Source organism: Dreissena polymorpha, chromosome 14, assembly GCF_020536995.1.
Source record: "Dreissena polymorpha isolate Duluth1 chromosome 14, UMN_Dpol_1.0, whole genome shotgun sequence".
NCBI classification, from domain to species: Eukaryota; Metazoa; Mollusca; class Bivalvia; order Myida; family Dreissenidae; genus Dreissena; species Dreissena polymorpha.
Genome location: NC_068368.1, coordinates 28,371,553 through 28,397,673, shown reverse-complemented (window position 1 = coordinate 28,397,673; position 26,121 = coordinate 28,371,553). Strand labels below are relative to the sequence as shown.

The following is a 26,121-nucleotide window of genomic DNA, read 5'->3' as shown; positions in this document are numbered from 1 at the left end:
GATAACGCGACCGCACTGTAATGATTACTCGACAGAACGATGAAAATATGGCTACGTCAGGTCAGTGAGACGACGATAACGCGACCGCACTGTAATGATTATTTGACAGTACGATGATGATAACGCTAAGTCACGTCAGTAAGACGACGATAAAGCGACCACACTGTAATGATTACTCGAAAGTACGATGATGATAACGCTAAGTCAGGTCAGTAAGACGACGATAACGCGACCGCACTGTAATGATTACTCGACAATACGATGATGATAACGCTAAGTCAGGTCAGTAAGACGACTATAACGCGACCGCATTGTAATGATAACTCGACAGTACGATGATGATAACTCTACGTTAGGTCAGTAAGACGACGATAACGCGACCGCACTGTAATGATTACTCGACAGAACGATGATAATAAGGCTACGTCAGGTCAGTGAGACGACGATAACGCGACCGCACTGTAATAATAACTCGAGAGTACGATGATGATAACGCTAAGTCAGGTCAGTAAGACGACGATAACGCGACCGCACTGTAATGATTACTCGAAAGTACGATGATGATAACTAAGTGACGTCAGTAAGACGACGATAACGCGACCGCACTGTAATGATTCCTCGAAAGTACGATGATGATAACGCTAAGTCAGGTCAGTAAGACGACGATAACGCGACCGCACTGTAATCATTACTCGACAGTACGATGATGATAACGCTTAGTCACGTCAGTAAGACGACGATTACGCGACCACGCTGTAATGATTACTCTACAGAACGATGATGATAACAGTAAGTCACGTCAGTAAGACGACAATAACGCGACCACACTGTAATGATTAATCGAGAGTACGACGAGGATAACTAAGTCACGTCAGTAAGAGAACGATAACGCGACCGCACTGTTATGATTACTCGACAGTACGATGATGATAACGCTAAGTCAGGTCAGTAAGACGACAATAACGCGACCGCACTGTAATCATTACTCGACAGCACGATAGTGAAAATGCTAAGTCAGGTCAGTAACACGACGATAACGCGACCACACTGTTATGATTACTCGACACTACGATGATGATTACGGTAAGTCAGGTCAGTGAGACGACGATAACGCGACCGCACTGTAATGATTATTTGACAGTACGATGATGATAACGCTAAGTCACGTCAGTAAGACGACGATAAAAGCGACCACACTGTAATGATTACTCGAAAGTACGATGATGATAACGCTAAGTCAGGTCAGTAATACGACGATAACGCGACCGCACTGTAATGATTACTCGACAATACGATGATGATAACGCTAAGTCAGGTCAGTAAGATGACGATAACGCGACCGCACTGTAATGATTACTCGACAGTACGATGATGATAACTCTACGTCAGGTCAGTAAGACGACGATAACGCGACCGCACTGTAATGATTACTCGACAGAACGATGAAAATATGGCTACGTCAGGTCAGTGAGACGACGATAACGCGACCGCACTGTAATGATTATTTGACAGTACGATGATGATAACGCTAAGTCACGTCAGTAAGACGACGATAAAGCGACCACACTGTAATGATTACTCGAAAGTACGATGATGATAACGCTAAGTCAGGTCAGTAAGACGACGATAACGCGACCGCACTGTAATGATTACTCGACAATACGATGATGATAACGCTAAGTCAGGTCAGTAAGACGACTATAACGCGACCGCATTGTAATGATAACTCGACAGTACGATGATGATAACTCTACGTTAGGTCAGTAAGACGACGATAACGCGACCGCACTGTAATGATTACTCGACAGAACGATGATAATAAGGCTACGTCAGGTCAGTGAGACGACGATAACGCGACCGCACTGTAATAATAACTCGAGAGTACGATGATGATAACGCTAAGTCAGGTCAGTAAGACGACGATAACGCGACCGCACTGTAATGATTACTCGAAAGTACGATGATGATAACTAAGTGACGTCAGTAAGACGACGATAACGCGACCGCACTGTAATGATTCCTCGAAAGTACGATGATGATAACGCTAAGTCAGGTCAGTAAGACGACGATAACGCGACCGCACTGTAATCATTACTCGACAGTACGATGATGATAACGCTAAGTCACGTCAGTAAGACGACGATAACGCGACCACGCTGTAATGATTACTCTACAGAACGATGATGATAACGGTAAGTCACGTCAGTAAGACGACAATAACGCGACCACACTGTAATGATTAATCGAGAGTACGACGAGGATAACTAAGTCACGTCAGTAAGAGAACGATAACGCGACCGCACTGTTATGATTACTCGACAGTACGATGATGATAACGCTAAGTCAGGTCAGTAAGACGACAATAACGCGACCGCACTGTAATCATTACTCGACAGCACGATGGTGAAAATGCTAAGTCAGGTCAGTAAGACGACGATAACGCGACCACACTGTTATGATTACTCGACACTACGATGATGATTACGGTAAGTCAGGTCAGTGAGACGACGATAACGCGACCGCACTGTAATGATTATTTGACAGTACGATGATGATAACGCTAAGTCACGTCAGTAAGACGACGATAAAAGCGACCACACTGTAATGATTACTCGAAAGTACGATGATGATAACGCTAAGTCAGGTCAGTAATACGACGATAACACGACCGCACTGTAATGATTACTCGACAATACGATGATGATAACGCTAAGTCAGGTCAGTAAGACGACGATAACGCGACCGCACTGTAATGATTACTCGACAGTACGATGATGATAACTCTACGTCAGGTCAGTAAGACGACGATAACGCGACCGCACTGTAATGATTACTCGACAGAACGATGAAAATATGGCTACGTCAGGTCAGTGAGACGACGATAACGCGACCGCACTGTAATGATTATTTGACAGTACGATGATGATAACGCTAAGTCACGTCAGTAAGACGACGATAAAGCGACCACACTGTAATGATTACTCGAAAGTACGATGATGATAACGCTAAGTCAGGTCAGTAAGACGACGATAACGCGACCGCACTGTAATGATTACTCGACAATACGATGATGATAACGCTAAGTCAGGTCAGTAAGACGACTATAACGCGACCGCATTGTAATGATAACTCGACAGTACGATGATGATAACTCTACGTTAGGTCAGTAAGACGACGATAACGCGACCGCACTGTAATGATTACTCGACAGAACGATGATAATAAGGCTACGTCAGGTCAGTGAGACGACGATAACGCGACCGCACTGTAATGATTACTCGACAGTACGATGATGATAACGCTAAGTCACGTCAGTAAGACGAGGATAACGCGACCGCACTGTAATAATAACTCGACTGTACGATGATGATAATGTTAAGTCAGGTCAGTAAGACGACGATAACGCGACCGCACTGTAATGATTACTCGAGAGTACGACGATGATAACTAAGTGACGTCAGTAAGACGACGATAACGCGACCGCACTGTAATGATTCCTCGACAGTACGATGATGATAACGCTAAGTCACGTCAGTAAGACGAGGATAACGCGACCGCACTGTAATGATTACTCGACAGTACGATGATGATAACGCTAAGTCACGTCAGTAAGACGAGGATAACGCGACCGCACTGTAATGATTACTCGACAGTACGATGATGATAACGCTAAGTCACGTCAGTAATACGACGATAACGCGACCACACTGTAATGATTACTCGACAGTACGATGATGATAACGCTAAGTCACGTCAGTAAGACGAGGATAACGCGACCGCACTGTAATAATAACTCGACTGTACGATGTTGATAACGCTAAGTCAGGTCAGTAAGACGACGATAACGCGACCGCACTGTAATGATTTCTCGAGAGTACGACGATGATAACTAAGTGACGTCAGTAAGACGACGATAACGCGACCGCACTGTTATGATTCCTCGACTGTACGATGATGATAACGCTAAGTCACGTCAGTAACACGAGGATAACGCGACCGCACTGTAATAATAACTCGACTGTACGATGATGATAACGCTTAGTCAGGTCAGTAAGACGACGATAACGCGACCGCACTGTAATCATTACTCGACAGTACGATGATGATAACGCTAAGTCAGGTCAGTAAGACGACAATAACGCGACCGCACTGTAATCATTACTCGACAGTACGATTATGATAACGCTTAGTCACGTCAGTAAGACGACGATAACGCGACCACACTGTAATGATTACTCGACAGTACGATGATGATAACGGTAAGTAACGTCAGTAAGACGACGATAACGCGACCACACTGTAATGATTACTCGACAGTACGATGATGATAACGCTAAGTCACGTCAGTAAGACGAGGATAACGCGACCGCACTGTAATGATTACTCGACAGTACGATGATGATAACGTTTAGTCACGTCAGTAAGACGACGATAACGCGACCGCACTGTAATGATTACTTGACAGTACGATGATGATAACGCTAAGTCACGTCAGTAAGACGAGGATAACGCGACCACACTGTAATGATTACTTGACAATACGATGATGAAAACGCTAAGTCACGTCAGTAAGACGAGGATAACGCGACCACACTGTAATGATTACTTGACAGTGCGATGATGATAACGCTAAGTCACGTCAGTAAGACGAGGATAAAGCGACCGCACTGTAATGATTACTTGACAGTGCGATGATGATAACGCTAAGTCACGTCAGTAAGACGAGGATAACACAACCACACTGTAATGATTACTCGACAGTACGATGATGATAACGGTAAGTCAAGTCAGTAAGACGACGATAACGCGACCACACTGTAATGATTATTCGACAGTACGATGATGAGAACGGTGAGTCAGGTCAGTGAGACGACGATAACGCGACCGCACTGTAATGATTACTCGACAATACGATGATGATAACGCTAAGTCACGTCAGTAAGACGACAATAACGCGACCACACTGTAATGATTACTGGACAGTACGATGATGATGACGCTAAGTCAAGTCAGTAAGACGACGATAACGCGACCGCACTGTAATGATTACTGGACAGAACGATGATGATAACGCTAAGTCACGTCAGTAAAACGACGATACAGCGACCGCACTTTAATGATTACTCGACATTACGATGACGAACACGCTGAGCTACAATAGTGCTGATTAGAATGCGATATTAATAGTGTTACCGCAATTGTTATATTGCGAAATCGAAAGAATACTGTTGTATTTTCGGGTTATTGTCATCATGTTATCGTGCGGTCGCGTTACCGTCATTGTACTGTCAACTTGTTGCGTTTTCGTCATAAGCCTGTCTCTTAAACAGCCTCGTTCTGTCGCGCTATCTTCATTGCTATGTCGCGGTAGCTGTTTTTGTCGCTTATTGTGTATACAATGTTCTACATCTTGTTATCAAATTGCGTGTTTTGTTGAATATGACTCATTTATATCGAAAATAAAGATTTTATTGTTGATTCCGATTAATATATCGTACTTCTAAACTTTCACTGATATGAATCCTTCTAACCTAACTACTTTTATATTAGGCGCCTTTGTATAAGGCCGATATCCACTAAGAGGTATGATACATACATATATGGGTTCTTTTATCAGGTCAGTAGACGTTTATACCAGTCATTTATTGGATGTTCGTCAAACTTCTCTTGACAAACAGTTAAGTTATCATTTCGCGTATTTGGTAGAAAAGAATCAGGTTAAAAAGCCAACACATTGCTACCAAGATGTTTTCTATTTTAGACACACACATAGCATAACACGCATTTTACCTCCCTTGTTTTAACCAATAATCTGAAGGTATTCTGACTGCACATCAAATTGAACTTTCAAAAATTAGTTGCATTTATGTATATTTTTTATATACAGGCCCGCTCACAGGGATGAATGAATGGATTAATTTATGATGATGTCAATGATTTTGATAACATAGATGATAACGATGCCGACGCCGATGATGATGGTATTGATGATGATGATGATTAAGATGATGGTGATGGTGTTGATGCTGGTTATGGCAGGATGAATCCTTTATTTCAACCATTCACATGGTTTGATGTTTAAATGACAAACCATGCTCGCTTCTCACATTTTGTTTATAACGAATATAATATTCTTAATAGTTTTTATGGATGTTTCGAAATTTATAAAAAAAAACATACACCGCAAACTTTACTTTTACATAAACCGCAGATCGTTGCCAAAAACCAACGCATACTTTAATTGATGTGCGATTTCAACATTGTGGTTTACATGTTTACATGAATGTTTGAGTTGAGCGACAGATGCACACACAACGTTTACCGACAGTTCACGTTTAATTACGAAACTCGAGAATGATTTGTGTATGCTTACTTTATTTCTTACTTGTGAAATATGTACTGTGTAAGTATTACTATATATTTTTGTTGACTTAATATGTTTAATAGATATTCAATTTATACAAACAAAATGTTTAGAAAAACTTACATAATTTATGGAACTTAATCGGTAAAACTTAAAAATAATTGCGTTATCGTCGATATTTACGGAAATTCTTGACCAATATGCTTTTCATTACAGGACAATGCATACACAACTAAAATTAAACATTATGAATCACTAGTATTAAAGCTGGGGCAACCGCATTAGAACGGTCAATGCAGGAATTGGAGGTAAAAACCTCTCAAAACAACTTCGTAGCAAGAGTTTAAAATTGCAGGTGCGAACATCACTGGATACCGACTGGCGCCGAACGGTCTCCCTTGTGACGGTCTACTGGAGGTCAACATCCCAGGGTCATGTGATTGGGGCCCAGTGCGGTACATTTCCAGATACAACTGGCGTGACCCACTGGATGACCTGATATGTCAACATTTCGGATATGTGTAAGTCTGAAACGCCATAGCTGTCTTACGTTATTACATTTCTTTCTGTCTTCTTTAGTAGGTGTCTTATTATGTCAAACCGTCGTGATATCTTGTCCATATTTGTTGTTATCTTGTCAAAACACAGTCGTATTAATATGTCAAACCGTCTTGTTAACTTGTCTGAATGTGGTGCTAACATTTCTAAAAACAGTCTTATTATGTCAGACCGTCGTGTTATTTTGTTATTAATTATCAAAACACGGTCTTATTATGTCAAACCGTCGTGTTATCTTTTCCAAATGTGATGTTGACTTGTAAAAACACAGTCCTATTATGTCAAACAGTCGTGTTATCTTTTCCAAATCTGGTGCTGACTTGTCAAAATACATTCCTATTATATCGAACCGTTGTGTTATCTTGTCCAAATGTGATGTTGACTTGTCAAAATACAGTCGTACATGTGTATTATGTGAAACAGTCTTGTTATCTTGTCCAAATCTGGTTTTGACTGGTCAAAATACAGTCCTATTATGTCAAACCGTCCTGTTTTCTTGTCCAAATTTGATGTTGACTTGTCAAAACACAGTTCTACTGTGTCAAACCGTCGTGTTATCTTGTCCAAATCTGATGATGAATTGTCAAAATACAGTCTTTTTATGTCAAACCGTCGTGTTATCTTGTTCAAATGTGATTTTGAATTGTCAAACACAGTCCTTTTGTGTCAAACAGTCGTGTTATCTTGTCCAAATCTGGTACGGACTTGTCAAAATACAGTCCTATTATGTCGAACCGCCGTGTTATCTTGTCCATATGTTATGTTGACTTGTCAAAAAAGCAGTCTTATTATGTCACACAGACGTGTTATCTTGTCCAAATCTGGTGCCGCCTTGTCAAAATACATTTTACTATGTCAAACCGTCGTGTTATCTTGTCAAAATCTGGTTCTGACTTGTCAAAATACAGTCTTATTATGTCAAACCGTCGTGTTATCTTGTCCAGATGTGATTTTGACTTGTCAAAACACAGTCCTATTATGTCAAACACACGTATTATCTTGTCCAAATCTGGTGCTGACTTGTCAAAATACAGTCCTATTATGTTGAACCGTCGTGTTATCTTGTCCAAATGTGATGTTGACTTGTCAGAATACAGTCTTATTCTGTCACCAGTCGTGTAATATTGTCCAAATCTGTTTGACAAAATAAGACTGTGTTTTGACAAGTCAACACCACATTTGGACAAAATAACATGACGGTTTGACAAGTCAATACCAAATTTGGACAAGAGAACACGACGGTTTGACATAAAAGAACTGTATTTTGACAAGTCAACATCACATTTAGACAAGATAATACGACGGTTTGACATAATAGGACTGTATTTTGACAAGTCAATACCACATTTGAACATAATAACACGACTGTTTGACATAATAAGACTATATTATGACAAGTCAACACCACATATTGACACAATATCACGACGGGTTGACATAATAAGACACCTTCTAAAGAAGACAGAAATAAATGTAACACCGTAAAACAGCTATGGCGTTCCATAGGTAAGTATCAAACTCGGGTAATTCATGGTCCGGTCATTTTACATTCAGTACATACTTTACCACATTTTGTCTTTCTGAGTGTTAATTTTTACCTTGACATTTTACTTGAATATATTTTTGTTAACTTAAATTCATTCTAGCTGGACAGACCAAAATCCTTTAAACTTATGTTTGATAAAATTTTATAACAAAAGGTTTAAGTACATACGTATATTAAAACATTTGATGGGTTGTATGGCGAATTATACTACAATGGACATGTTCCGTTGATCATTTTGTATGGTCTTGTTTCTTTTAATTTTCATTCATAAATAAGCGCTTCGAATGTATCTACATTCATATATGAACACTATGCAAAATAAATGAACATTTTGCTGTTCTGTCAATTTCAAATTCCAAAAGGCATGTACATTTATAAGGAACCGACATGTTTTACATACACATTTTGAAACCTATGTTCTATTTCAAATTTCAACAGACAATGGTAATCAATATAATTATAGTATCTACATACATTCATACATACATACAGAAACAATGATATTTTGTGTTTTCATTTAAAAGTCAAAATGCTATCAAAATATGCACAAATAAGTATGTACATTTATTTTCCACGACGCACTACTTTTCAAAGAATGCATTTATTTACAGAAACGAGTCCGTTGTGCAACCAGCGGCCAAGCAAGGTTCATACCCAGACGCGTGCATGACCATAACAAGATGTTCTACGGACGCTATGAAGACTATCCATGACATCCCGGACAAATGCGATATCCAATACGGACCACCGAGGTCGGACTACGACAACTTATACAAAGAAATCAAGTGCATTCGTAAGTAAGTTTAGACCTATATATGTTATATCGATTTCATCGAAAGCTTAACTTTTATTGAAACGCTCTCGCTTTCGATTCTAAGCTCGAACCAGTACAGTGTCTTTGGGAGAAATCTAAAGAATGCACCCAGCGTGGGAATCGAACCCTTTAACTATGCGAACAGTGGTCAATACCATATCCACTACGCCACGATATCTTGCTCGGGTCGTATGTTACAGGTACTGGATAAAACATAAATCTCAATAATGTTGGTTTTACATTTTTTGTTTCACATTGAGTTCCTTTTCTTACTTAGATTGTAACCCAATGTCTACAATTTATATTTTTGTGGTATTTGTGTCTGAGAAGCGCCAGAATATTTTCTAGTGAAATGATTTATCATTTACACGAACTTTGGACGTGATATAGTGGACATTTTAATGTCGGATAAATGTTCTTCAAGACTTGGCTGTCGACAGTTGAACAAATACACACTTTAGACCTTTACCCACGTCGAGCATTTTAGAACGTTTCTCGATATATAACTTAGTCACACCTTGCAAGATGTTGAATGTGTAAAGAATGGAATATAACCACATGCTTTATGTTAGAATACTGTCTCAACACAGTTCAAAGGTTAGCATTTAAAACACTAAATTTCACACACATACACTTGATTATAACACATACTTATTGATTTTTTGTTCCGTTACTGGGCATTACTAATCAAGGCTGTTGTCGTCATGAGTGTCAGCATATGAGCCTCAATCTGAGAAAACGCGGTTTAATGCATGTGCTTAAAACGTCGCCCGAGGTTAGCCTGTGCAGTCCGCACAGACTAATCAGGGACGACACTTTCCGCCTTAATATTATTTTAAACAAATTAATATCATCATTCATTTAAGAAGAGACTTCCTTAAAACATCCCCCTGATGAGCCTCTGTGGATTGCACAGGCTATCAGGGGACGAAACATTTCGCACATGCATTAAGCCCCATTTTCCCATGTGCTGCTCATATTAATATGTGCGTTCATTTGGCGTCAGCATCATATTAATTCCTTAGCTGCTCAGCTCTTGGATGGTGCCACACCCCTTCAAGGTCGAGTCGAGGCAGGTCTGTTCGGTCAGCTTCAGTCAATTTGCTCACTCGGATTTGACGCTCGGGCTGCCAACGTTACATGCGCATCGCTTGGATACAGACGGTATGTTGTTGATTAGTATATATGACATGAAGTTAAATCAATTTGTATTAGTATTTGCATAGACATCTAAAGTATGAAATCGGGCCTTGTACATTCTGCATTCAATTCAATGCTTCTCTTTCAAATCTTTTAGTAAAGAAATAATCATGTTGATATTTATATTTATCATGTCACATGCGTTAAATCAGCCCAATAACCAGGTAACCTAATATCCCAAAAGATAAATTAGGCTAGATGACCAGGTAACTTAATATCTCTGTTTTACTGTGAAATGACGTCATTATTCCAGCGAAACTCTTCAATTAAACTATTTTACAATGTAAATAAACGGTGAAAAAAAATCATAAAATAAAAAGAAAATTTGTGACATGATAAATAGAATAATAGGTTGGTGACGTCGGTGGAGAATGGTTATCTGGCTCGTCGGAGGATCTTATCGGGTTCGCCTTCGGCTCACCCGATAAATTGCTCCCACTTGCTAGATAACCCTTCTCCATCTACGTCACCAACATATTATTCTCTATTTACTTCATAACATTGTGTCTCCGAAAGTTACAAGATAAGTATTGATGCAAAGCATCAAAGGGCTTCGGGAATTGCAAAGTAAAAGGAATTCAATGAAGTTACATGGAACGATTTTTTTCTACTGTAAATACTAATTTATTGGCCGATTATTTTAAACAAAATAGAAAAAGATACTGGTGTAACCATTATCTATGAAATTGTGTTATAACTCTCAAATAACCATTATCTATGATGTTGTGTTATAACCCCCAAATACCATTATCTATGATTTTGTGTTGTAACCCCCAAATATTTCATAGTCCATTTTTATTAACATTGTTTCCTTTTTTTACTGGCATCCGTGTGCAGCTTTCATTAATGGAACAGAACTTTGTAGGTTTTGAAAAATCTGCTTTATCTTGTAAGCGTTAATTAATATTTTTCTCAACTTCAAGGGGAGATGATTCTGAACTTTATTTTTACGTTGCTCAATTACAATAGGGGTTGAGTACTCATTGATATGAAAACACTGTAAAAGTTGTAATGTGTTTACGAATCCCCCCACCCTCTCACACATATATTTCGTGGACATAATAAAAACAAAAAATGGTTACAATAAAACAGCATATTTATTTAAACTAAAATGTCTACATCAAAACAAAAAGTTAACATAGAACACAAATAAAATAATTTGATTCTACTGGGGCTCAAACCTTGGGCCTCTCACATGTGTAGCGAGCGTGTTACCACTGCACTACGGAACCGATTGAAAAATCACCTTCTTACTAAGATATTTATAAGCTATTAATAGTCGGTTTAAATGTAAACCCGGAAGTTTAAACGCTGGATAGTGAGCGGGGTTACAGGTCCATACCAAAGGGTCCATACCGCTGCAAGATACGGGTCAGGCCTGCGGTCATCTATATGTGGTTCTTAAAAAACACCTGTAGGATGACTTGATAGCAATGAGACTTGGGTGCTGTGATGGTGCTCCTCATTGAAAAGCGGCTGCTTCCTTTATCAAGACTCGTTATTACGATTAATAATACGTGTCGCGCTTCGCTCTCTATAGCGCCTTTATAAGTAACTAGGTGGTTGCTAGGACAGTGGAACTAAGAAGTTTTGTTTTTATACAAAACCAGAAAGTTTCACCAGTTCGCGTATTTGCCCAGTCCCTGTGATCTTTTATTATTGCCCAGTCCCTGTGATCAGTTATTAATCAAAACAATTAGCTTTGCATTATTGGCAATAAATGTTGTAGTAAATGAAATATGCACAAATGCAGTACTTATTTACACTAATTTACACAAACAAATCTATACAATGCAAGATATTCTGACAACAAAAATATATACATTGATCCGTAAAATAACTTCTCCTCCCATAAGCGAAAAAAAAACGTATTACATACTAGTCGCCGCACTTCATTGCGACGCCAATTATTATGTTGGCCTGGTTCGTGTAAAACCGTTTTGGAATAAAATTGCAGTTAAATTGAACGTTGCTCTTGTATTGCTGTTTAATTTGAATATCAATGCTATGAGGTATCGTGTTCTAGGTATTGTCCTGGATTGTATAGGCCTTCGGTAACTTTCCTTTAGTGAAAGACTGGAGTGTAAATATAATTTTATATTCTGCTTATGTTTCTGGACTTGTGTTATTCCTAAATATTCAAAACAAAAAACGTTAAATATGAAGACAAATTGTATACGTTTGTTATTGATGTCATCAGCGGCGTCACTCAGGTATGGCAGAATTCACATTTCGGAGCAGGACTGAAGCCGATTTACAAGCGAAACATCACGTGTTCAGGTGATGAGCTCTCACTTGAGCTGTGTAATCATAGCAACACTGATATACCCGGATGTGACGGAAGCAACGTCGTCGGAATCGAGTGCAAAGGTTAATGTTGTTTTTTTCCTGCAAATATTAATCATGTGTGCGCCATAAATGCAGTATCATTGTTTAATTACAAACAAAATGCGTATCAGAATTTATTCGCGATTATATTTATGTTAAGAAATAACGCTTGGCAATACCATGAACAAAATAACAATGTTCCAAACAATTCAAATGAAGAGAAATAACACATGTTTCTGTAATAGAGCAATGCATAGATTCGTTGATTGATACTACTTTTATTTTATTTAATCTGAAAAAAATAAAGAGAGATAGCAGATTTCCAAACAAAGAGCAAAACATTGTTTCATATATGGATACCGATTTACTTTTATTTAATCTAGGTGATATGATTAAGCTTGACCCATTGTTTGGAAGCCGTCCGTACGAAGGTATCTTGGAGGGGTTCCACGATGACTTCCGGTATGATGTAATTGGCAGCGTGTCTAACACCACCGCCAAGACCTTGTGCGCCATGCTCGGACACGGGTAAGATGACTAAACGTTTGTATAAATGGGCCGCGCTGTGTGAAAAGGTGGTTTAATGCATATGCGTTAAGTGTCGTCCCAGATTAGCCTGTGCAGTTCGCACAGGCTAATCATGGACGACACTTTCAGCCTTTACTTTATTTTTGCTAATCAGAGACTTGCTTTAAACGAAAAATATCATAAAAAAGCGGAAAGTATCGTCTCCGATTAGCCTGTGCGGACTGCACAGGCTAATCTAGGACGACACATAACGCACATTCATCAACCCCTTTTTCACAGAGTACGGCCAATATGCTTTTCTTCATAATGAGTTAAGGGTTTACATTAAACACTTGAATTCTAAAAAAAACAGAACAACACATATATTTTATCCACTTGAGCTTGTTACAGTTTTTCGTGATTGCAAATTCATAATGAGACAGTCATTCGCGAACATACTACAAAATAGATAACAATTACAGTACGGTAGACATCCCAGCTTATTTTTAAAGTACAAAATCCATTTACGCCTGTCTACACACGTCGAGTTCCTCACAATACATCATAGGCTGTCATTGACGTATTCTCGTAGTGTATGAAAAGTAGTTTAAACAATAAAAATTTGAAAAGTGGCTTTCATTATGAAAAAATAAACAAGGATAGGCCTTTTTACTGTCGAATATATTTATATTATGACTGGTGATTAATTTCGATGGCCGTTGAAGCTGTGACATTATTCAAACTCATAAGTGATATTGGTATTTAACCACAAACATTGGTTTAATGACGAATATTGGGTTTTAAAGTTAGTTATATTTAAAATCATGTGGAACTTTGTAAACTCCTCCGAGACATGATACACGTGAGAATTGACGGTTATTATATACCATTATTTGCTTTATAGTTTGGATCCTCAAAATGTATGTACTTAAACAACAAATATGACATAACGTACGCACGAACATTAAAATTGTCATGGACCTCAATGTCTTGTCAATCAGTAAAACACATTCAGAAATTCATTCATCCTGAAAGGTTCGTTGGATTTGCTGGCCTAGCGATACCGAGCAGAAACCTGCACTATTACAAGATGGACGTGTCCTGTTCTGGAACGGAGAAGTCGATCAACGAATGCAAGGGTGACCTTGAATACTGCGTGGCACAAAGATACTGGCATTGCATGACGATGTCTAACATGCATAGACATGTGGCTCTATTTTGCTCAGGTATGCGTCTCTAAGGTACACGTATGATTCCACAGAAAAGTATGTCCATGTGTATTTGTGGATGATGTTGTTTTTTTCGCATCAGAACAACACAATTCTGTATAATATCCGATGTCCGATGATGCGTAAACTTTTCGATAAGATACGAGGAATACATATGTAACTGAATCTAGAATTGACTTAACTGCACTCAGAATCGCTTGTTTGTGTGTTCGTTCACGTTGATCATTTGATAGTTTCGCAATGACAGGGTTCTGTGATTTACGCAACATCAGCTGTTAACATGATAGTTTTTGTTTTGAAGATTACGAATTGCAAGGCTTAAGACTCAATCCGGACGGCGTTCTCCTGATGACTGTTAATTCTAAACAGTGGGCGGTCTGCGAGGACCATTTCACACAACAAACAGCAAACGAAGCATGCAGAATTTTGGATTACACGTAAGTCTCAAAACCGTCGATATTCAATTAAATCAGCAATAAGTTATGAATCGGAATGATCAAAACATAATCGGTCTGACATGTCAGCTGAAAATATTGTCATATGTTTTCAAATTTCCGGTATTTAGGTTAAGTACTTTTGCATTAATGGAACTTAGATTATCATATTTTGAAAGTTAGCGAAGTTATCGTAAGGTCATTGCAGAAAATAGGAAGGCAGTTATTTTGAATTAATGATATTATTAGGCAAGCCTCTTATTTACATTTTGTTTTAAGAATCAACATTAATAATACTCTAAACAAGAGCAGACACATGTTCGTTTCTCGATAAATATACATAAAACTGCTACACGTAACGATATTTTACCTTGTAATATTTACATTTCAGTGGTCACCCTTCAATCACTACACACACAGCTGGTGCAAACGACACTGAGGTGTTAGGGTCGCTTATATGCCAGGAAAATGCCACAAGTCTCGCCGACTGTCATGTGAAGCATCAGTTCAGTTACCGGCCTTATCGCGTGGACAACGCGTGCAGAAACTACGTTAAACTGAATTGTACACACTTATTTAATTAGTTAAGCTGGCGAAATTGACGAACAACGACTGCTATATATGTGGACACAATGCTCTCTTATAAACATATTGTAATACGAAACTGGTCTGTATATTGAACTAAACCTTTCTGTATAAATTAAAAACGATGTCCAACGAACGCATTGATATTTGAGTACAACTTTAATATATATGTTAAAAGTATATTGCTTTAGATGTTCCCCAATATGTTATTGGTATTTTCAATAAATGCCATGGTTAGATCACAACCATGATTTTGTTCTTTCCATCATGCTATTATAATTTCGTCTCACCTGTTTGACCTACATATCTTGCAAGAGACATGAAATGTAAGCGCTAAAGCAAGTTTACCAAAGCACATAGTTTTATTACCGTTATTAGTTTTATTCCAAACTAAATGGGAATATTTGTACACTGGCTGAAAACTCACAAGAGTTCTCGTGTTTCTATAACTAGGATGTAAACTTTTGATTCCGTTAGACGTAAACAGTTTGTCATAGCAGTCCTGCTGAAGACTAAACATACAGTTAGATTCATTAAAAAAAAAAACAAAGAAAAGCAATCAAATGTCAGTAATCATATTGAAATTTGCACAATTGTTTATACATGCAAAACAAAGTTTGAGACTAATTTAAAAAAGCAAATTACTTTGAAGTGAAACCAAATCCAATGCAAGGTAATCACACAACATACACAATTAATAAAGGATGCAAATAACAAACTTATCTACACTTTTTTGTATAGTAGCTGCGGTGTGATGATTTAAGTTATTTTTACATTGTAGAACATCAATAATGAAACTAGTAACAAAAGGTACTACTCTACAATATAATACATAAAAACATGCAAATAAACATTAAGATAAGTTCGGGTCACTGTCTTGTAGAGATCAATAAAATCTAGTGAAAACATACTTTCGCATAATACATCAACTTTATAATAAGTTTGTAAAGAATTCCGTTTAAATAAGTTTTGAAAACTACGTCATTTCCATATAAGGAGGCTTGTGACATATAAACATAACGAATCTCTACATTATAGCTCATTTGTAAACATACTTAAAATAAAAGCCGTCTTCAAAGCAAATGGCAAATGTCGACCATAAAACATTCATTTTATTTACAAACGACTTGCAAACATTAACAGAATCAAGAAAGTCAGTATTGTAAATAAATATGTTTAAAACAGAGCTGAATTCGCTTAATATCTAACTGTATTATAATAAATACAAGATAAATGCAGCATATTTCATCCGTTTTAAAATTGTTCTTAGAGACACTTATGTATTATCTATAAATAAATGTATAAGCTGTTAATTAAATTATTTTTTTGAGAAAGTTGTCGCTTATATATTATGTTATTGACACGTACATGTCCAACTTGTCGTTTCATTCAACCTTGCGAAATGTGGAAGACACTATTTCTTACACAAAACATATGCATTTTAAAAAATATATAAACCATCACGTCACGTATACACTCATAATATATGTTGTTTACATATTCGATATGACGAAATGTTAAGCTTACTACCTATAAGTTAACTCAAACATATCGTCTTGGGAAAATCAAATAGTATTCGTTCGAATTGATAAACGTCAACCAAATGAAAAATTAATGTCATTAAGATTTGAAATATTAAATGCGTTATATCAATTTATAATCGCTTTTCCTTCAAGCGGGCAAGTATTGACTTCTTGTCTTGTGCAATGTCGTCATCGTCTTCCCTAGTCATAGCACCCATGAGCACAACACCAAGAGCAACAGCAACTGCGCCAATTACAATACGTGACCAACTGGGCGGTTGAGGCTTAAATTCATCACTCATTTGTGAAAGATCGTAATTACTCGTCTGTTTGAAAATAACAAATTAAATATATATATTTGATATATTCCCAAAGAAGAAACATTTTCTGGTTTTAAATGCTAACCTTTGAACTGTGTTGGGACAGTATTCTAACATAAAGCATGTGGTTACATTCCATTCTTAACACATTCAACATCTTACAAGTTGTGACTAAGTTATATATCGAGAAACGTTCTAAACTGTTCGACGTGGGTAAAGGTCTAAAGTGTGTATTTGTTCAACTGTCGACAGCCAAGTCTTGAAGAACATTTATCCGACATTAAAATGTACACAGTATCACGTCCAAAGTTCGTGTAAATGATGATTCATTTCACTAGAAAATATTCTGGCGCTTCTCAGACACAAATACCACAAAAATATAAATTTTAGACATTTGGTTACAATCTAAGTAAGGAAAGGAACTCAATGTGAAACTAAAAATGTAAAACCAACATTATTGAGATTTATGTTTTATCCAGTACCTGTAACATACGACCCGAGCAAGATATTGTGGCGTAGTGGATATGGTATTGACCACTGTTCGCATAGTTAAAGGGTTCGATTCCCACGCTGGGTGCATTCTTTAGATTTCTCTCAAAGACACTGTACTGGTTCTAGCTTAGAAACGAAAGCGAGAGCGTTTCAATAAAAGTTTAGCTTTCGATTAAATCGATATAACATATATAGGTCTAAACTAACTTACGAATGCACTTGATTTCTTTGTATAAGTTGTCGTAGTCCGACCTCGGTGGTCCGTACTGGATATCGCATATGTCCGGGATGTCATGGATAGTCTTCATAGCGTCCGTAGAACATCGTGTTAAGGTCATACACGCGTCTGGGTATGAACCTTGCTTGGCCGCTGGTTGCACAACGGACTCGTTTCTGTGAATAAATGCATTCTTAGAAAAGTAGTGCCTCGTGGAAAATAAATGTGCATACTAATTTGTGCATATTTTGACAGCATTTTGGCTGTTAAATGAAAACAAAATGTTCTTGTTTCTGTTTGTATGTATTAATGTATGTAGATACTATAATTATATTGATTACCATTGTCTGTTGAAATTTGAAATAGAACGTAGATATCAAAATGTGTATGTAAAACATGTTGATTCCTTTTAAGAATAAATGCCTTTTGGAATTTGAAATTGACAAAACAGCAAAATGTTCATGCATTTTCCATATTGTTCATATATGAATGTAGATACGTTTGAAACGCTTTTTTAAATGAAAAATTTAAAGAAACAAAACCATACAAAATGATCAACGGAACATGCCCATTTCAGTGTAATTTGCCATACAACCTATCAAATGTTTTAATATACGCATATACTTAACCTTTTGTTATAAAATTTAATCAAACATAAGTTTTAAGGATTTTCGTCTGTCTTGCAAGAATGAATTTAAGTTAACAAAAATATATTCAAGAAAAATGTCAAGGTAAAATAAACACCTAGAAAGACAAAATGTGGTAAAGTATGTACCAAGTGTAAAATGACCGGACCATGAATTGTCCGAGTTTGTTGTTTTGTGGTGCTGACTTGTCACAATACAGTTTTATTATGTCAAACAGATTTGGACAAGATAATACGACTGTTTGACATAATAAGACTGTATTTTTACAAGTCAACATCATATTTGGACAAGAGAACACGACGGTTAGACATAATGAGACTGTATTTTGACAAGTCAGCACCAGTTATGGACAAGATAACATGTCTGTTTGACATAATATGACTGTGTTTTGACGAGTCAACATCAGATCTGGACAAGATAACACGACGGTTTGACAGTATAAGACTGTATTGTGACAAGTCAGCACCACATTTGGACAAGATAACACGACGGTTTGACATAGTAAAACTGTTTTTTGACAAGTCAGCACAAGATTTGGAATTGATAACACGACTGTTTGACATAATAAGACTGTGTTTTGAAAAGTCAACATCACATTTGGACAAGATAACACGACAGTTCGACTTAATAGGACTGTATTATGACAAGGCCGGACCAGATTTGGAAACGATAACATGACTGTTTGACATAATAGGACTGTGTTTTGACAAGTCAACATCACATTTGAACAAGATAACAGGACGGTTTGACATAATCAGACTGTATTTTGACAAGTCAGCACCATATTTGGACAAGATAACACGACGGTTTGACATAGTAGAACTGTGCTTTGAAAATCGAGGATTTGATAACGCGACCGCACTAGATGGTTACTCGACATAACGATGATGATAACGGTAAGTCACGTCAGTAAGATGACGATAACGCGACCGTACTGTAATGATTACTCGACAGTACGATGATGATAACGGTCAGGCTCGTCAGTAAGACGACGATAACGCGACATGACATCATTAGAACAAATGTCCTGACCAAGTTTCTTGAAGTATGCACAGTAAATGTGATTTCTAGAGTGGTAACAAGATTTTACTATAGCCATTGGCCCATATAAGGAAAACTGCTATGCCCTCAACGGCCATGGTTTTAACTTTTAAACTGACAAAACAGTTTTAACTATACCCAGAATTAATAAAACGTTATCAAACATTAGTAATTTGAATGACTATAGATGTATTAAACACCCCAACAAAATCATGAATGTAAAATCTAACCCCGTTGGTGTTTACTTTTCAACCTCTGTTTGTGAGAAATAAATGGGTTTCTAAAATTTATCGAATGGAAATGGTATATACAATAATAATAAGTCAACTCGTCATAAAAGTTCTAGTGCACAATTATACTCACAGAGTATTCTGTCATATCTATTACCTGTCAATAATACCCGAAAGGGGAGTTAGACAGTATACAGTCTTGGCCAAACATGGCCGGACAGACGGACATGTCCTGTAAAATTGTGTAAGGTCCGGCCTGTCTATCAAATTTACAGGACTGATTGTCCGGTAAAAAACAAAAACGAATTCATAGGTTTGTATAGGTTTGTTTATGGCTCTGAAAGTTTTCTGAGGTGCAAAAAAGCAATAGTGTCTTTATACACGTGCTTTTCCGTACCGACGCTCTTTCTGCTGACGGAATTTTCCGAGGGCACCTGATTCGTCTATTTATGTACATCTTACGAATGCGGGTCAGGACGGTCCAAATCCATGACGGCCTAGTCGCTTAACAAGTTAATCATAAATCTGTTTATTACAATTTAAATGATGCAGATATCAATTTGTGTGGTTTTAATAGCAAAAGTAAAGTATAATAATGATAATTGTCATTCAAACCTTTATTATCTTGGCTATCAATGTCCATGCATGAAACAGGCCGGTTGTCATTTATCGAGGCCGTTGTCGGTTTAGGCTGTATTGATCAGACTCATACCTGACATGCGCGCTCAGCGTAGCTTAGTTAAACAAGTATCAGCTACTTTTGTTTTGGAAATTGTTCGCAAGATATTACAAAGAAGCGATTCCGGTTTATATTTACTGTTAACATACGTTCAGCATTAAAAAATAAATATTTTAACTAAACAAGACTACTACCATGTATGGCGTGTATTATTATTTAACGTCAGATACAAATGTGTGACCTTAAAATTAATAGCTGTTCAATACTTTTATCATTTTATATCATATACACCTTGATCCCAGCAATGAAACCAAGTTATTCTACTATGATATTCTGTAGCCAGTAGGTCCTATAAAAAAGAGGAGGTCCTTTTTTTCCCATTTTACAGGACCTACTGTCCAGTAAATATTTTCCTAGTTTGGATTTGACTGAGCATATATAGATAGATAGAAAAACCACACGCTGCACATATTACAGGCTTTTGTATTGCTGATATTTAATTTCGTCTTTGCATATTCAATTGATAAAAAAAACTCAAATGGATGTGTATTCTTAGTTTGCTGTCTTATTTTACCCTTAATTTATAAATGTTTCTTCAATAATTGAATGTTCAGAAACCTCATTCTTTAAAAGAAATTTTCAAAGTTATTTGGTTAAAGCCACACACTTTGAAATGAAATACATGTTAATCAATACATAAAGATGCAATTTGAAAGTGTGCAAAATTGTCATTAAATCTATAGCCTAGTTAGAAAGTAATTTTTTTATTTAAAAACCGAAAGTAGGATTTCTATATACGTATACTCATATTTCGACCAACGCGATTATTTTTTAGTTTTAAAGCGCAAAATATACCGATTTCTACCTTGTAACCACCAGATATATTATAATGGGCATAGATAAAATTGAATCTATAGCCTAGTAAGAAAGTAATATATTATTGTTCAAACGGTACCGCTTTTAAACCGAAAGAAGGATTTGTAGACATATATTACGTCTATTTCGACAAACGCGATTATTTTTAAGTTTTAAAGCGCAAAAAAGACGGATTTCTACCTTGTAATCACCAGATATATTCTAAATGGGAAAGATAAAAATATGTTTCTTATTTATCCTTATATTTACTATGCCATGCAGTAAATTTTAAGGTGTGTGGCTTTAAGTCATTTACAAAGTTGAGCAAATATAATCTTCTTTTTTTTTAAATAAATCATCCTCTGAAGCCCCCACTGAGATTCAAACTCAGACCTCTTGCCTCTGTGAAGGAAAGTATTCTATCTTGAAATACAAGGGCATGAAAGGAAAAGTTAGCTATTTTAAATCTATCAACAAATAGAGTTGAACAATATTTATATGGTATTAAAAGATGCCAACATCCCGTAAGTTTATTTTGCACATGACCTTCGAAACAGAACAGACATCTCTGAATCTGCAATACATTACATTCTTAAGTGTTAAAAAGGTAAATGTTGAAGACGAACAACAGACGACAGACAAAAGGCGATCACAAAATCCAGAGTTTAAAAGAATTTAAGATACACGAGATACGTATTTCATACTTTACAAGAGCGAAGGAGTCATATAAAAAATAAATTTATTAAGAACAACACGCTTACCTCAATTTTAACTTAAATCCAATGCTTTAAACAATAAAGTTACAATGATATGAACTTCCATTTTCTGTTCTTCCTTCCTTTTCTCAAAATTTATTTAAAACCACACTATTTTTTAATAATAGAAGTATAAAATGCTAACCATTCTGACCTAAAACACAATATAGGAAACCATACATCCAACTTTTCATTAAAGTCCAGAGTTTATATGAAATTGTGTTACACGAGATATGTATTTCATACTATACAGAAGCGAAGGAGTCATAAAAAACCTAAATTTAGTATACACGACACGCTTACATGTACATCAATTTTAACTTTAATCCTTTGCTTAAAACAATAAAGTTACAAAGATATGAACCTCCAATTCTGGTCATCCTTCTCTTTCTCAAAATTTATTAAAAACCACACTATTTTTTTAAAAACTTGTGTATCAAATGCTAACCATTCTTACCTAAAACATGATTAAGGAAACAAAAATCTTGACGCAGCGAGTTATTTTATTCTTATGGAAGATTAAATTATGCATGACAAAAATACAATCGGAAATATTTTTTACAATCTTTTGATGCTTTAAAAAATATTTTACTGTTAAATAAAATAACACGTCTGACTTGTCGTCATTAAAATCCAGAGTTTGAATAAAATTACGTTACAAGAGATACGCATTTCATACCATATAAGAGCAAAGGAGACATAAAAAAACTTAATTTAGTATAAGCGACACGCTTACCTAAATTTAAACTTTAATCCAATTCTTAAAACAATAAAGTTGCAATATACAGTAACATGCACGCACTTCCATTTTCAGTTTTGTTTTGCGTTCCATTTCTCAAAATTTATTTACAACCACACTAATTCTTAATAACATTTGTATCAAATGCTTACCATAACAAAGCCGTAATCCTGTCGCTGTAAGTTATTTAATTCCTAAGAAAATTTAAATTATGCATGACAAACAAAAAATCCAAAATAATTTTGGATTCTTTCGATGCTTGAAAACATATGTAACTGCACGACCGACTTGTAGTCATTAAAATGCAGAGATTAAATGAAAATACGCCACACGAGATATAGATGTATTTCATATCAATTCATGTGTGCTGAACAAAGGGGCAATTCTACACTAGACTTACAATGCTCAAACCAAAAGGTTCTAAATTGTTGCAAACAAATGAATTAAACATTCACATTAATCAATTATAATTACAAGCTATTTGTTTTTGTACTGATATATATTCAATTGTGGTGCGGTCAACCGGGATCACCTATGAGAGGATCAGGTGAACCAACCACTGCCCTAATCAGACATCAGTCTGAATTAATGTTACTCAGCTTTACATATTCTGCTAATTAAATCTTGACAGAATCTTGTCAAGTTGGTAGCAGGCTTTTTCGGCCCCAAGCTCTTTCGGCCCAGTCCGAAATTTCAGGCTTTTTCGGCCCCAAGCTTATTCGGCCCCAAATCGACCAGGCGCATTCGGCCCCATATTTTATTACACCTATTAACTAGGGTGTATGATTTAATAAAGGTGTTCAAAATGATATACATTGTGTTGTCGGTTTGTTTCTTTGTATTGTTTTGATTATTGATGATCAAATGAAATTAATTGAAAACCATTATTGTTTTACAAACTGTTACCAATGTATGTAATTGTTTTAATTGTTAAATTGTGCCGGCTTTTAATTGCATCGATTGTCGGTTTGTTTGTTAAATATTGCGTTTGATTAAAGGTGTAAATGTAGAGTATTTGTTTGGTATGTTCCATTGTGTTTTTTTGTCGGTTATTTAGCATTTCTTAACGAAATTATTGCAAAAACGTATAAAAGTGCTATTATTGTATTAATTGGTATCATAAGTCATTTTGCTGTCTATGGTATACTTTGGTTACTAGTTATATAATTGTGCTGTGGAATCTGGTATGATATTGGATGTTAATTGTGTTAATCGTAAATAAATTTGTAAGTGTTAGTGTTTGTGATTGTGAATTTGTGATGGAGGAGGACAAGTGTTTAGTGTGTAAGAATGCCTTTCGCTCGCTGCAGCATGGCATCACATGTGACGTTTGCGACGAATGGCAGCATCGCACTTGCAATAGAGGTAAGTGTTTTTTCAAATACTAACAATAAAAGTTAAAATTCTCTCGCGAAACATTGTAAAAATGCTTTCAAATGAGAACTGAGACATTTAATGCAAACGTGAATTAATCTAATTGCTTTATTACAATTTGTTAATCTGGTTAGACACATGTATTTTACAACCTGATAAAGCTCATAAAACCGGGCATAGGTGCGGGTGCTATTCAATGGCTTCACTCGATAATGAAAGACGGGGTCGCATTAATTAATGAATTATGATATGGATTTTATTATTATAGTCTAATCCATATTTATTTTTTTCATAATTTTGATTATATAAAACATTAAGATGATGATGCAATACAGGTAAGTGTCAATGCCAACTGACTAGCTAAGATTATCGACAAATAAATTATTTTCCTAAGTAAGACTGAACATGGGTCTACTTTGCAAAATATTAAATTTATTTTATTGTCATGATTATAATTTGCATTTTTTTATTTATTCTATTGTCAGTTCATTGTCAGTTCAAAGTTTACTGATTTATCAACTTAAATCTACATTTTTTGTTACCTGTTAACTCGAATACACACCACACATGTATTTAACAACCTGATAAAGATCATAAAACCGGGCATAGGTGCGAGTGTGCTAGACAATGGCTTCATTTGATAATGATTGACGGGGTCGGAGTAATTAAAGAAAACATCTGTTTAATGCATTAACGATGTGTGAACATCGTCAAGTTAGTTATTAATCAATTAGGTTATGTTGTAAATTTATGACGAATTTTGCAAACACTTTGTAGGCATATCCGAGACAGAATATTTTAGTGCAAAGAGGGGGGATATTGTTCTTACCTTCATCTGCAATGACTGCCGCAACCGCCCTACAACGCCTGACATCAGCCTAATCATCAGCCTTAACTTAGAAAATGTCGCGAAGTCGACTATGCTTGAGGTACTAGTTACTTCTCCGATATTATTGTTATAAATATGAAGTATATTCAGGTTTTTACAGTTTCACAAGCATAAACAAGTTCAAAGATAGGACGGAAGCGGTGTTTTCCTACATTCAGTCCACCTGGCTCGACATTTCAATCTGGGCCCCGGAAGAGTGGTCTGTTTACCGACAGACTGTCAGAACGAACACCGACACAGAAGGTTTGTGATGCATTCAGTCTGTCTGTATATTGTATGTTCACTAAATATTTTTTTGTAAGTACCTTAAAGTGTACGTAATTTTATTTTCATTGTGTTACTAAAGCGAATTACAAATTATATTGCATTGTTTTATTAGTGTTTTGTTTTTAAGGGTGGCACCGTCGGTTGAGTTTGAAGGCAGCCGACCACAAGTGCTCCTTCTATGTGTTGGTACCTCTCCTGCGGCGCGAGGCCGAGTACCTGCCGGTGCAGGCCCAGCTGGTGCGAGAGGGAACCGGGCGGGTCCGACGCAACGTCTATGTAAATCTTGACGAGCAGCTTGGCCAGGTATAGGAAGAATACGACCAGCGGGAACTGACCACCGAGGATTTCCTCACCAAGATCGGGGCGACGTATGCCTTCTGAATCGTCTCCTCTTGATGATGATGATGATGATGATGATAATGCTGGGATACATAAACCTATTACCACATGATGATGATTATCATGTTACGTTGATGATAATTATGATGAATATTATTATTATTTTGATGATGAATATGCTGTAATTAT

At 36.6% G+C, this 26,121-nt stretch overlaps 1 protein-coding gene across 1 annotated transcript in view; it reads left to right on the top strand.

The window, feature by feature from the left end:
* LOC127857248 (lysyl oxidase homolog 2-like) overlaps positions 1-25,902 on the top strand; it is a 104,378-nt gene extending 78,476 nt beyond the window's left edge. Inside the window, exons 2-9 of the mRNA XM_052393665.1 lie at positions 6,720-6,885; positions 9,080-9,261; positions 10,308-10,446; positions 12,683-12,852; positions 13,194-13,338; positions 14,353-14,543; positions 15,401-15,544; positions 25,721-25,902. Coding sequence (XP_052249625.1) covers positions 9,135-9,261; positions 10,308-10,446; positions 12,683-12,852; positions 13,194-13,338; positions 14,353-14,543; positions 15,401-15,544; positions 25,721-25,902 — 1,098 coding nt within the window. The 5' untranslated portion in view covers positions 6,720-6,885; positions 9,080-9,134. The remainder of the gene's footprint in view (positions 1-6,719; positions 6,886-9,079; positions 9,262-10,307; positions 10,447-12,682; positions 12,853-13,193; positions 13,339-14,352; positions 14,544-15,400; positions 15,545-25,720) is intronic.
* Positions 25,903-26,121: the final 219 nt, after the last annotated feature.